The sequence below is a fragment of the Mustelus asterias genome, chromosome 5, assembly GCF_964213995.1.
Source record: "Mustelus asterias chromosome 5, sMusAst1.hap1.1, whole genome shotgun sequence".
Taxonomy (NCBI): domain Eukaryota; kingdom Metazoa; phylum Chordata; class Chondrichthyes; order Carcharhiniformes; family Triakidae; genus Mustelus; species Mustelus asterias.
This window is the reverse complement of record NC_135805.1, coordinates 116,888,730-116,903,105: the sequence shown is the minus strand read 5'-3', so window position 1 is coordinate 116,903,105 and position 14,376 is coordinate 116,888,730. Positions and strand designations below refer to the sequence as shown.

The following is a 14,376-nucleotide window of genomic DNA, read 5'->3' as shown; positions in this document are numbered from 1 at the left end:
GTCTATTTTGGGGCATCTTATTGAAGGCCTTTTGAAAATCCAGATAATTTACATTTGCTGCATTGTATTATTTGCTCCTCAAAAAATTGAATAAGCTTGACCAAGCAAGATTTTCCCTTTTCAGTCCATGTTGTCTATTCATTATTATATTTTTCTTCCCAATATGTTCTTCTATTCCCTCTTGTAGTAAGGATTCTATTGTTTTTCCCATCATGGAAAAGTTGACAGGTCCATAATTCCCTGGACATGTTCCCCCTTCTTAAATATAGGAACTATATCAGCTGTCCTCCAGCATTCTAACACTGTACCATTTCCTATCAAATTATTAAATGTGCTCCACAGGAGCAGGCTGAGGGTAAGAGAGTTTGTTTCTAGACTTGATTTAATTATTTATTTTTCTGTGATTTTTGGGTTTAAAATCGGAGGTTTTTTCCGAAACCGGAAGTAGGCCCAGGAGAGGCCTGGGAAGATATTTCGTGGATTTAAAAGCAGGCCGCACTTTTGAGCAGGCAGTGGAGTGAGCAGGGAGCAGAGTGAGAGCTATAAGGGCTTTGGCTCACAGGGCTTTGGTGAAAACAGGCGGAGGCAAGGAAGGTTGTTGATTTTTTTCCCCAAAACTCTAAAGGAAATGGCAGGTCTGAGTGAGAGGCCAGTTCGCTGCATTCGGTGTGGGATGTGGGAGTTCCTGGAAATGACTTGCCTCCCAAAGGTCCATATCTGTGCCAGATGCATGGAATTGCAACTCCTGAGGGAGCTGGAGCTGCAGATCGATGACCTCAGTTTCGTCAGGGAAAATAGAAAATAATAGATATAAGTTATAAGCACGTAGTCACACCGGGGCCTCAAAAGGAAGACAAGTGGGTCACAGTTAGGAAGGGTAAAAGTCTTAAGGGTCATGTACCAGAAAGTACCCCAGTGGCAGTCTCCCATAATAGTAAGGGCTGGGCAACAGGTGGGAGAGGGGAAGGGAGTGAGCAGTCAGTGGAGGGATCCCCTGTGGTTGCCCTCCAAAAATAGGTATATTGTTTTGGATTCTGTGGAGGGGGATGACCCTCCAGGGGTAAGCCACAAAGACTAGATCACCTGCACAGAGACAGGCTCAGAGGCCCAGAAGGGAAAGATGGGGATTAGGAGAGAAATAGTGGTGGGGGATGCGATGGTTAGAGGCACGGACAGGCGGTTCTGCGGGCGCGCACGAGACTCCAGGACAGTAGTCTGCCTCCCTGGTGCCGGGGTACTGGATGTCTCCGAGAGGGTAGGAAGCATATTAAAAAGGGAAGGTAATCAAACAGATGTAATTGTACACATTGGTGAAAATGACGTAGGTAGAAAGAGCAGAGGGGTCATACGGGAGCAATTCAGGGAGATGGGTGCTGGGCTAAAAAATAAGGCCTCTAGGGTAGCAATCTCTGGACTGCTCCCAGTGCCTAGTGCGAGTGAGGCCAGGAACAGGGAGATTCTACAATTGAACACGTGGCTAAAGGACTGGTGCAAGAGGGAGGGTTTCAAATTCATATATCATTGGGAAGTCTACATGAGAGGATGGCACCTGTACGGAAAGGTTGGGTTACACCTTAACTGGAAGGGCACAAATATCCTGGCTGGGAATTTTGCTAGAGTGTTTTGGCAGGGTTTAAACTAGTGTGGCAGGGGGGTGGGGATCAAAACAGTAGGTCAGTAAGTACTGAGGCTGGGGTCGAGCTGGGGGCCAGGGCAAGGCGAGATAAGAAGAAGAGCATTCTGGAGCAGGATGACCTGAGTGGGTCTGGAGGTCTGGAGTGCATCTGCTTCAATGCGTGGAGCGTAATGGGTAAAACAGACGAACTTAGGGCCTTAATGCTTACGCGGAATTTGGATGTGGTTGCGGTGACGGAGACATGGTTAAAAGGAAGACAGGACTGGCAGCTAAATATTCCGGGATATAAGTGTTTTAGGCGAGACAGAGGAGAGGCTAAAAAAGGTGGGGGAGTAGCGGTATTAATTAGGGAGCATATTACAGCGGTGCAGAGGGTGGACAATTTAGAGGGGTCATGTAATGAGTCGCTGTGGGTGGAGCTCAGAAACAGGAAAGGTGCAATCACTATGCTGGGGGTATACTACAGGCCACCCAACAGCCCACGGGAAGTGGAGGAACGGATATGTCAGGAGATTCTGGATATGTGCAGAATAAATAGGGTTGTTGTAGTGGGAGACTTCAATTTCCCTGGTATCGACTGGAAAGTGCTTAGGGCTGGGGGTCTGGACAGGGAGGAATTTGTAAAATGCGTACTGGAAGGTTCTTTGGAACAGTATGTAGATAGCCCAACTAGAGAGGGGGCTATACTGGATCTAGTTCTGGGAAATGAGCCCGGTCAGGTCATCAAAGTTTCGGTTGGGGAACATGTGGCAAATAGTGACCACAACTCTGTTAACTTTAGGATAGTAATGGACAAGGACGGGTGTTGTCTTAAGGGTAGGGTGCTAAATTGGGGGAAGGCTAACTATAGCCGGATTAGGCAGGAATTGGTGGCCGTTGATTGAGAGAGGCTGTTCGGGGCGAAGTCCACGTCTGGCATGTGGGAGTCTTTTAAGGAACAGTTGATAAGGCTGCAGGACAGGCATGTGCCTGTAAAAAGGAAGGATAGGAAAGGTAGGATTCGAGAGCCGGGATAACCAGGGAAATTGAGGATCTGATCAAAAAGAAAAGAGAGGCGTACGTTAGGTCCAGGCAACTGAAAACAGATGGAGTTCAGGAGGGATACAGAGAGAGTAGGAAAGAACTCAAACAGGGAGTTAGAAGGGCAAAAAGAGGTCACGAAATGTTCTTGGCAGATAGGATTAAGGAGAATCCTAAGGCATTTTATTCATATGTTAGGAACAACAGAGTTGTCAGGGAAAAAGTCGGACCTGTCAGGGACAAAGGAGGGGAATTATGCTTGGAACCCAAGGGAATAGGTTCATAGATCCCAGTGCAGAAAGAGGCCATTCGGCCCATCGAGTCTGCACCAACCACAATCCTACCCAGGCCCTACCCCCATATCCCCACATATTTTACCCGCTAATCCCTCTAACCTACTCATCTCAGGACACTAAGGGGCAATTTCAGCATGGCCAATCAACCTAACCCACACATCTTTGGACTGTGGGAGGAAACCGGAGCACCTGGAGGAAACCCACGCAGACGCGAGGAGAATGTGCAAACTCCACACAGACAGTGACCCAAGCCGGGAATCGAACCCAGGTCGCTGGAGCTGTGAAGCAGCAGTGCTAACCACTGTGCTACCGTGCTGAGATCCTAAATCAATACTTTGAATACTTTGCATCGGTATTGAATACTTTGCATCAGTATTCACAAAGGAGAGGGACTTGTTGACTGGGAGTGTCTCAGAGGGAGATGTTGACCCATTAGAGAGAATCTCCATTACAAGGGAGGAAATGTTAGGTTTTCTAGGTAACATTAAAACTGACAAATCCCCAGGGCCTGATGGCATCTATCCTAGACTGCTCAGGGAGACAAGAGATGTAATTGCTGGGCCTCTGACGGAAATCTTTGTCTCTTCATTGGACACAGGTGAGGTCCCTGAGGATTGGAGGATAGCGAATGTGGTACCGTTATTTAAGAAGGGTAGCAGGGATAACCCGGGTAATTATAGGCCAGTGAGCTTGATGTCCGTGGTAGGGAAGTTGTTGGAGAGGATTCTTAGAGACAGGATGTATGTGCATTTAGAACGGAACAATCTCATTAGTGACAGACAGCATGGTTTTGTAAGAGGGAGGTCGTGCCTTACAAATTTGGTGGAGTTTTTTGAGGAAGTGACAAAAACGGTTGACGAAGGAAGGGCCGTGGATGTCGTCTATATGGATTTCAGTAAGGCATTTGACAAAGTCCCTCTTGGCAGGTTGGTTAAGAAGGTTAAGGCTCAGGGGATACAAGGAGAGGTGGCTAGATGGGTAGAAAACTGGCTTGGCCACAGGAGACAGAGGGTAACAGTCGAAGGGTCTTTTTCCGGCTGGAGGTCTGTGACCAGTGGTGTTCTGCAGGGCTCTGTACTGGGACCTCTGCTATTTGTGATATATATAAATGATTTGGAAGAAGGTGTAACTGGTGTAATCAGCAAGTTTGCGGATGACACGAAGATGGCTGGACTTGCGGATAGCGATGAACATTGTCGGACTATACAGCAGGATATAGATAGGCTGGAAAATTGGGCGGAGAAATGGCAGATGGAATTTAATCCAGATAAATGCGAAGTGATGCATTTTGGAAGAGCTAATGTAGGGGGGGGAGTTATACAATAAATGGCAGAGCCATCAAGAGTATAGAAACACAGAGGGACCTAGGTGTGCAAGTCCACAAATCCTTGAAGGTGGCAGCATAGGTGGAGAAGGTGGTGAAGAAGGCATATGGTATGCTTGCCTTTATAGGATGGGGTATAGAGTATAAAAGCTGGAGTCTGATGATGCAGCTGTATAGAACGCTGGTTAGGCCACATTTGGAGTACTGCATCCAGTTCTGGTCGCCGCACTACCAGAAGGACGTGGAGGCGTTAGAGAGAGTGCAGAGAAGGTTTACCAGGATGTTGCCTGGTATGGAGGGTCTTAGCTATGAGGAGAGATTGGGTAAACTGGGCTTATTCTCCCTGGAAAGATGGAGAATGAGGGAAGACCTAAAAGAGGTGTACAAAATTATGAAGGGTATAGATAGGGTGAACAGTGGGAAGCTTTTTCCCAGGTCGGAGGTGACGATCACGAGGGGTCACGGGCTCAAGGTGAGAGGGGCGAGGTATAACTCAGATATCAGAGGGACGTTTTTTAGACAGAGAGTGGTGGGGGCCTGGAATGCGCTGCCAAGTAGGGTGGTGGAGGCAGACACGCTGGCATCGTTTAAGACTTACCTGGATAGTCACATGAGCAGTCTGGGAATGGAGGGATACAAACGAATGGTCTAGTTTGACCAATGAGCGGCACAGGCTTGGAGGGCCAAAGGGCCTGTTTCCTGTGCTGTTCTGTTCTTTGTTCTTTGTGTAATAATACCCTGCTAGCTCTTCCCTAGACTCATTTAAAATGCGTAGATACAATCTTTCCGTCCAATACTTTATCCTCTCTGAGTTTGTTTAGTCAATTTAATTCATAACCTTTTTAATTTTAAATACATTTTTTTCATTTATCATCATTCAATGTCACGTCCACTTGCTATATCTCACTGGTAAATACTAAAGCAAAACAATCATTTAATATTTCTGCATTTTCTTGACACAGTGAGTGGTTAGCATCTGGATTGCACTGCCTGCAAGGTTAGTGGAGGCAGATTTAATTAAAGCTTTCAAAAATGAATTGGAGAAGTTCCTGAAGGTAAAAACTTTGCCAGGCTGCAGGGAAAGAGTGGGACTGACTGAAATGCTCTTGCAAAGAGGCAATGCGGGCTCAACAGGTTGGCCTCCTTTTGAGCTATAACCATTCTGTGATTCTTTCTCTGATTCTATGACTCCTAACTACCCTCTGAGATGGCCTAACAAGCCACTCAATTGTCAAGAAAAAAATTCATCACCACCTTCCCAAGGAAATTAGGATGAGCTTCACCAACGATGCCAACATCCCATACAAAAAACACATGAGAACAATGTGCAAGGGAAACAACTTCCACAAGGAAATGTGCTCTCCTTCAGGGAATGATCATTAAGTTCATTAAAATTACTGGTCAGAAGAGTAAGTTTTAACACATTAACACAATTTTGTGAGGTGTGTTATATTTTATGTTCCATGAAGTGTGCTTCAAAATTAGCTGGAATTCATTATAAATAGTTACTCTGTTTGTTTACAGTTTGTGAAATAAACTTGTCTGTCGGTGTACATTTCACCTCATCACAGCAGGAAATTGGAGAGAGTATGTGACGATAGGTGGGAGATTACAGTATCCAGCTCGGGTAACAAAGGGTTTTTTCTGTAAGTCATGGTCTCATAAGATTAGATATTGGATGGTAATGTAAACTGCTGATTAAGGGATGCAGGATGGTCTTACAGGTGACACCACTGAAACTAAACGGGAGGCAATATCGAATTCAGGCTTGCAATATGTAACAAAGCAATTATCCAACATCACAGAACTGTACAATGCATATTACTTTATGCATTGGTTTATATATTTTGTTATTCATTCAAAAGTTATGGGCTTTGCTGCCTCAGTCAGCATTTATTGCCCATCCCTTATTGCCCTTGAGAAAGTAAGTGATAGTGCCTTCTTGATATAAGTACACCCACAGTGCTGTTAGGGAGGGAGCTCCAGAATTTTGACCCAGTGACAGTGAAGGAATGGCATATATTTCCATTCAGGATGGTGAGTGGCCTGGAGGAGAACTTCCAGGTGGTGGTGTTCCCAGGTATCTGCCTCTCTTATTCTTCTAGATCAGTGCTAGGCAACCTAGGCTAGTGAGTGGGCTGCATGAGCGACCCTCCTTCATCTCAGTGGACCGCAAGATTGATATCAGGTTTGTTTACTAACCATGACCCCATGAAAAAGATTAAACAAATTTAATACACAGGAAATGTTTCATAAGTTATAGAAAGTGCTTTATCATGCATATGTTAATAGGACTAACATCAACTTCAAATGACAAAAACAAATTAAATATTTATGCTTTGGACATAGAGGGAGTGCACGATTCTCACTGTCAAAGTTGCAGGCACCTCACTTCACTTGCCCTTACTTTACATGTGTATCACTTCAGTCATACCAGCAGGGAAAAAACTGCACAGATGAAAATCAGCGGAATGTGGCAACCCTGCAGGTGGACGATGGTCAACAAAATGTGTCATGGACCACACTCAAAACCCTGATGGGCCGCATGTGGCCCCTGAGCTGCAGGTTGCCCAAAATTGTTTACGGTGGTCATGCATGCAGGCTTGGAAGGTGCTGTCTGAAGAGCCTTGGTGAGTTCCTGAAGTCCATCTTGTAGATGGTACATACTGCTGCTACTGTGCAGGTGGAGATGTTAAATGTTTTGGAACAGATGCCAATCAAGTGGGTTGCTTTATCCTGGATGGCGTCAAGCTTCTTAAGTGTTATTGGAGCTGCATTCACTCAGGCAAGTGAAGAGTTTTCCAACATTCTCCTGACTTGTGCCTTGTCGATTGTGGTCAGGCTTTGGGGAGTCAGGAGGTGAGTTACTCACCGCAGTACCTAGCCTTTGACCTACTCTTGCACCCACAGATTTTTTGATATGGCTTGTCCAGTTGAATTTCTGATCAATAGTAACTACCTCCAGTGTTGATTGTGGGTGTTTCAGTGATGGTAATGTCATTGAATGTGATGGGGCGATGCTTAGATTCTCTTTTATTGGTAATTGTCATTCCCTGACACTTGTGTGACACGAACGTTACTTGTCAGGCCAAGCCTGGATATTTTATTTAGATATGGATTGCTTCAATATCTGATGAATCATGAATGGTGTAACCAAAAATGAACATCCCCACTTCTGACCTTATGATGAAAGGAAGGTCATTGATGAAGCAGCTGAAGATGGTTGGAGAACTCCTGGAGCTGAGATGACTGACCTCCAGCAACCTTCCTTTGTGCTTCGTTTGACTCCAACCAGTGAAGAATTTTCTCCAAGCATCTTAAAAGATATATATATATTTTTTATTTATTGGCATTGCTGGCTTGCTGGACCATTTCAGAGGGCAGTGGATCTGGGGTCGCATGTTAGGACACCAGATTTCCTTCCCTAAAAAGCATTAAAGGGCAGAATGGTGGCACAGTGGTTAGCACTGCAGCCTCATAGCACCAAGGACCCGGGTTCAATTCCCGACTTGGGTCACTATCCATGTGGAGTTTGCATGTTCTCACCTTGTCTATGTGGGCTTCCTCCGGGTGCTCCGGTTTCCCCCCACAGTCCGAAAGACATGCTGGTTAGGTGGATTAGCCTTGGTAAAGTCTCCCTCAGTGTGCCCGAACAGGTGCCAGAGTGTGGAGACAAGGGGATTTTCACAGTAACTTCATTGCAGTGTTAATGTAAGTTTACTTGTGACACTAATGAAGGAACTTAAATTTCAATGAATCAGATGGGCTTTTACAATAATCGACATTGGTTTCATGGTCTTTATTCATTCCAAATTTTTATTGAATTCAAATTTCACCATCTACCATGGTGGGATTGGAACCTGGTCCTCAGATTTCTAGTCCAGTGACAATACCACTGCCTCCCCATGTAAACCAAATAAGACTGTCCTCTCTTTCATCTTTTATACAAAGCCAGACATTTCCTATATGACATTTACAAAAAATAGAACATAAGAACATAAGAAATAGGAGCAGGAGTAGGCCATCTAGCCCCTCGAGCCTGCCCCGCCATTCAATAAGATCATGGCCGATCTGAAGTGGATCAGTTCCACTTACCCGCCTGATCCCTATAACCCCTAATTCCCTTACCGATCAGGAATCCATCTATCCGTGATTTAATCATATTCAACGAGGTAGCCTCCACCACTTCAGTGGGCAGAGAATTCCAGAGATTCACCACCCTCTGAGAGAAGAAGTTCCTTCTCAACTCTGTCCTAAACTGACCCCCCTTTATTTTGAGGCTGTGCCCTTTAGTTCTAGTTTCCTTTCTAAGTGGAAAGAATCTCTCCACCTCTACCCTATCCAGCCCCTTCATTATCTTATAGGTCTCTATAAGATCCCCCCTCAGCCTTTAAATTCCAACGAGTACAAACCCAATCTGCTCAGTCTCTCCTCATAATCAACACTCCTCATCTCTGGTATCAACCAGGTGAACCTTCTCTGCACTCCTTCCGAGGCCAATATATCCTTCCGCAAATAAGGGGACCAATACTGCACACAGTATTCCAGCTGCGGCCTCACCAATGCCCTGTACAGATGTAGCAAGACATCTCTGCTTTTATGTTCTATCCCCCTTGCGATATAGGCTAACATCCCATTTGCCTTCTTGATCACCTGTTGCACCTGCAGACTGGGCTTTTGCAACTCATGCACAAGGACCCCCAGGTCCCTTTGCACAGTAGCATGTTGTAATTTTTTTCCATTTAGATAATAATCCAATTTGCTATTATTTCCTCCAAAGTGAATAACCTCGCATTTGTCAACGTTATATTCCATCTGCCAGATCCTCGCCTACTCACTCAGCCTGTCCAAATCTCTCTGCAGACCTTCTACGCCCTCCACACGATTCACTTTTCCACTTATCTTTGTGTCGTCTGCAAACTTTGTTACCCTACACTCAGTCCCCTCCTCCAGATCGTCTATATAAATGGTAAATAGTTGAGGCCCCAGTACCGATCCCTGCGGCACGCCACTAGTTACCATCTGCCAACAGAAAAGCACCCATTTATTCCGACTCTCTGCCTCCTGTCGGATAGCCAATCCCCAATCCACGCTAACACCCTATCCCCAACTCCGTGTGACCCAATCTTCTTCAGCAACCTTTTGTGAGGCACCTTATCAAACGCCTTTTGGAAATCCAAAAACACCGCATCCACTGGTTCCCCTCCGTCAACCGCACTAGTCACATCTTCATAAAAATCCAACAAGTTCGTCAAGCACGACTTTCCCCTCATGAATCCATGCTGCGTCTGCTTAATCGAACCATTCTTATCCAGATGGCTTGCTATTTCTTCTTTAATGATGGATTCCAGCATTTTCCCAACTACAGACATTAAGCTAACCGGCCTGTAGTTACCCGCCTTTTGTCTATTTCCTTTTTTAATAAGCGGCGTAACATTAGCCGTTTTCCAATCCGCCAGCACTACCCCAGAATCCAACGAATTTTGATAAATAACCACTAACGCATCCGCTATTACTTCTGACATTTCTTTCAGTACCCTGGGATGCATTCCATCCGGGCCCGGGGACTTGTCCACCTTCACTCCCGTTAGTCTACCAAGCACTGCCTACCTGGTAACATTAATTGTATTGAGTACCTCTCCTCCTACCAACCCTCTATCGTTAATATTCGGTAAACTATTTGTGTCTTCCACCGTGAAGACCGACACAAAAAACTTATTTAAAGTTTCAGCCATTTCCTCATTTCTCACTATTAAATCCCTCCTCTCGTCCTCCAAGGGTCCAACATTCACTCTTGCCACTCTATTCCTTTTTATATATTTGTAAAAGCTTTTTATGAAAGAATGCATGTAAGTGATGTCTACTTCTATGGGACCTGTATTGTTGCCATTCTGGTGAGCAATTCATTATTACTAAGGCTCACCAGAATTTTCACAAGCATATCAGTATGCTGAAAAGGCTACACAGATGGAAGGCTAACTTCCTACGTTTTTGCTCAAATTCAATTTCTCAGAAAAAAAGGATACATTTTGCAACACATAATCCATAGTAACATGGGGCATGCATCTATCATGAGAAATTGGGCCTGATACAATTCCTTCAAGATTGATGTTGCAATTAAAAAGTAGATGACAGCACAGTTTATGGAGAGCAGTTTTGTGACTGCCCAAAATGTTATGAGAATTTGAAGTCCCCCTTGACCCATCCACCCACTTATAAAGTTTTTTTTTGTTTTTTTCAATTTTAGAAAAATGTTTTTTTGGACAAAATCCCTATTTTGCATCTGCCTTACAAGTCAGCTACAATGACCCAAGCCACTGAGTGCACTCAGCATAGCGAGCTCCCAATGAACGATTTTGCATTTCTTGTTCAATCTAAAAATACAAATGTAATCACAGCCAAAACATGGAAAGCAATTTGTGTTTCAGTAGGGGAAATTTTAATGATTAACTTAAAAGCAGATTTTAAATTTATAGCATTGTAGAATTTTATCTCAAAGACAGAGATCCATCATGCCTGTGGTGAATCTCTGAAAGTGTTATCTAATTCGTTACATTCCCCTTAGTTTTTCCCATCTCTTTTTGGATTGTTATTTTCAAATTTTATATATTTCTTCTTTTAAAAGCTATTAAAGGTTTTGCTTCCACCATCGTTTCTGCTCAGGCATTCCATGTCTCTGAAAAAAAAAGAATGTTCCAAGCCTCTTGTTTTACTGGTGATCTTAAATTTATGCCCTCTTTTTACCAAATTATCAGCCAATGAAAATAAGGTTTGCCTTATCTAAAGCCCTCATAATTTCGAACACTCCTATTACACCTCCTCTTAACTTTCTATGTTCTGATAAGAGAATCCAAGATTTACTCTCAACAGCAACGACTTGCATTTGTTTCATGCCTTCAATGTCCACAAATATCCTGATGTGAAACACGGAGGCATGCTCAGGCAAAGTGCCTGTTGAGCCAGTGATGGAAATATCAGAGCGAGTGACCAAATACTTCATGAACATGGGTTTTAGGCAGGCTTTAAGAGGAGGATAAGGAAGACAGATGGAAGAGTTTGGGGGCAAAATTCCAGAAAGAAAGGTGACATATCGTCACATCGTAGAACCATAGAATCCCCACAGAAAGTTGGCACATCAACTCTGCAACAACTCTCTGAAAGAGCATCACAGCCTGGCCCACCCTTCCACCTTATCCCCCTAATCCCTCACATTTACCATGGCTAATCCACCTAACCTGCATATCTTTGGACACTAAGGGGCAATTTAGCATGGCCAATCTACCTAGCCTGCTCTTCTTTGGACTGTGGGAGGAAACCGGAGCACCCAAAGGAAATCCATGCAGGCACATGGAGAATGTGCAAACTTCACACAGTCACCCAAGGCCAGAATTGATCCCAGGCCCCTGGCAGCAGTGCCAACAATTGTGCCACCATGCAGGTGGATGAGGGCAGCTAAAAGCATCGCCACAAATAATGTGGAGAAATGAAGTTGGGCACAAGAGGCTTTTGTCAAATGAATAGGGAGCACAGGAGGGCTTCCAAGGGTAGAGGTAGCTACAGAGATAGGAGTGAGACCACTGAAGGGATTTAAACATGAGAGTGATATGTTAACTTAGTCAATGGGGGCTGAGAGCCAATATATTTCAGAAGGGGCCAAAAGCAATGGGAGAGAGCAGCAAGGTGGCACAGTGGTTAGCACTGCTGCCTCACAGCACCAGGGACCCAGGTTCGATTCACAGTTTGGGTCACTGTCTGTGTGGAGTTTGCACATTCTCCCCTTGTCTGCGTGGGTTTCCTCCAGATGCTCTGGTTTCCTCCCACAATCCAAAGATGTGCGGGTTAGGTGGATTGGCCATGCTAAATTGCCCCTTAGTATCAGGGGAATTAGCTAGGTTAAATGCATGGGATTATGGAGATATGGCTTTGGTGGCATTGTGGTCAGTGCAGACTCGATGGGCCGAATAGCCTCCTTCTGCACTGTAGGATTCTATGAGTGTTTAATTTGTTTTGTGAGAGGAGATGAGTAGCAGGGTTTTAGATAAACAAAATGACGGAGTGTGAGGCTAAAATACCAGCTCAATTAAGGCTGAAGATGAAAACGAACGTACAGGCAATGTCTTCCTACATCACTCTGTGTGCTCATGGGATGGAAGGGATGTGTGGTAGTGGAGTAAGTGTCCTAAAACCACAAAGGTTACAACAGGTAAGGAAACAATAGTAGCAATGCCTCTGGGTCGATAACACAACAGGGAGATGGGCAGAGGCGGTAGAGAGGGCAAGTTTAGTGCCAGCCCCTCTGCCAACTTGGAGCCAGATTCAACCATGCTCCTGAGCAGTGATAGCTGGCTCTCGGGTAGGCCAGCCAGAACATGCTCAATTAGTGCTCTCCTTTATTCCACCCCATCAAGGTATTCCACTAATTCCTTTTCAGCAGAATTCATCTCCTACATCACAGACCAGTGAGCTGGAATCCGTTCCCTCTGGGCTGGCTACTGACCACTCGTGCCCAGTGACTCACCATGTGCTGATCCAAATACTAGCCTCCAAGGTATATGCAAGGCCAGTATCTCTACTGATGGCTGTGAATATGAGATCAAGTGACAAGGCCTCTTCATCAGTAATGTGTGTTTATCTCTTTCCTTCTCTTAGGCAGGTGTTAGTTCTTGAATGTCTGAAAGCAGGAACTGAGAAGGGGAAGGTTGGTCGAAGAGAAGAGGGTTAGGGTGGAAAGCAAGATATCCAATACTTCATCGTCGGCTTGAAAGAAGTTCAGAGGAAAAAGAATCATGAGCTTGAATATTCCTACCTGAAATCTCTTGGGGGCGGTCTTATCGTTGCGTCCTGCCAGCTGATGGGCGGACGAACCGGTACGATCACGAGAGCCAAGAAATCAGATTCGCAGCCGATTTCTCGCCTCTTGCAATCTTACCGGCACCAGATATCCAGCGAGATCAGCCTCGTGCCCATTTCCAGTACAAGGCTGAATAAATTATTTAAATTTAATTTATGCATAATTTAAATGGAAATAGCAAGCATGGGATGGAATCGTCCGGGTTACTTGCCTGTGTGGCTTCGCCAGGGGATGTTCTCTCTGGCAAGGATCACGTATGGTCCCACATCAATGGGGACCAGACGTGATGGCCTCGCTGATAGGACCGGAGGCACCCTGGGAGGTTGGGGGAAGGAGGGTGGTGTCCCTTGGGCACATTGGCAGTGTCCACTGGGCACAAGGCAGTGCTAAGGGGGTGGGGCCTCAGGGGCCAGACCAGGGATGGGCCAATTGAGAGGAGGAACCATTGTGCACGCTGCACAGCGATTGGTGGGAGAGTGGAGGGTGATGAGCAGTCTGTCCAGTTGGGGGGAAGCAATCATTCCGGGCGGGGTGTGGTGGTGGCTCGTGATCGTTCCAGATGGAGGGGGTTACAAGCAACAACAAGTCCTGTGATAGCGGGGTTGGGGGTGGGATGGTGCCCAGTTTCGGCCATGGAGGCTTGCTCTATGCAGCAGAGGCTGTGTGACAGGTCTCTGCTGCTCACAGAGCAGAGACTTGCACAAGCACAATGACATCCTCTGGTGCCATCAGCTGGCTTTTTGGCGCGTTAGAGCCCACCCACCCCCCCCCCCCACAGGCGGAAATCAGACTTAGCTTTTTTTCTCCGAGTGCGTATTATTTGACTTGTGGCCTTGATCTGAAAATCTCCTGTTTTCCCACTGGTTTTGGACTTAGAATATTTTTGGTAAGATCCACCACCACCGCTCCCCCTCCCCCAACCCCCAATTGCAACAACCTGTTCACATCCATCTGAAGTGTCCTGCAGTCTCAACAGTTAATCATGACCCCTACTTTTGTGTGAGCTGCAATTTTTAATGCTTTTCCCTCTATACCCAAGTCTAAATCAAGAGGACTAATGGTTCCTATATTGACTCTTTGCAGGAATCCAGTCAATAAAAATGTCCACTTTCTATTTTGTTGTCCTTCAAATAATTTGCTACACGTGCTGCCATGCTCCTTTTAATAACACTTAACCTTAATTTGATGTGCCAGCCTTGGTTTATCTTCGCATACCTGAGCACATAATCCAAGATGGTACTCCAATACA

At 45.4% G+C, this 14,376-nt stretch overlaps 1 protein-coding gene across 1 annotated transcript in view; it reads left to right on the top strand.

Moving 5' to 3' along the window:
* Window positions 1-12,826, top strand: part of mcph1 (microcephalin 1) — a 334,501-nt gene extending 321,675 nt beyond the window's left edge. The window contains exon 15 of the mRNA XM_078213236.1: window positions 12,708-12,826. Within this exon, the coding sequence (XP_078069362.1) occupies window positions 12,708-12,739 (32 nt within the window). The 3' untranslated portion in view covers window positions 12,740-12,826. The remainder of the gene's footprint in view (window positions 1-12,707) is intronic.
* The last annotated feature ends 1,550 nt before the right edge of the window (window positions 12,827-14,376 follow it).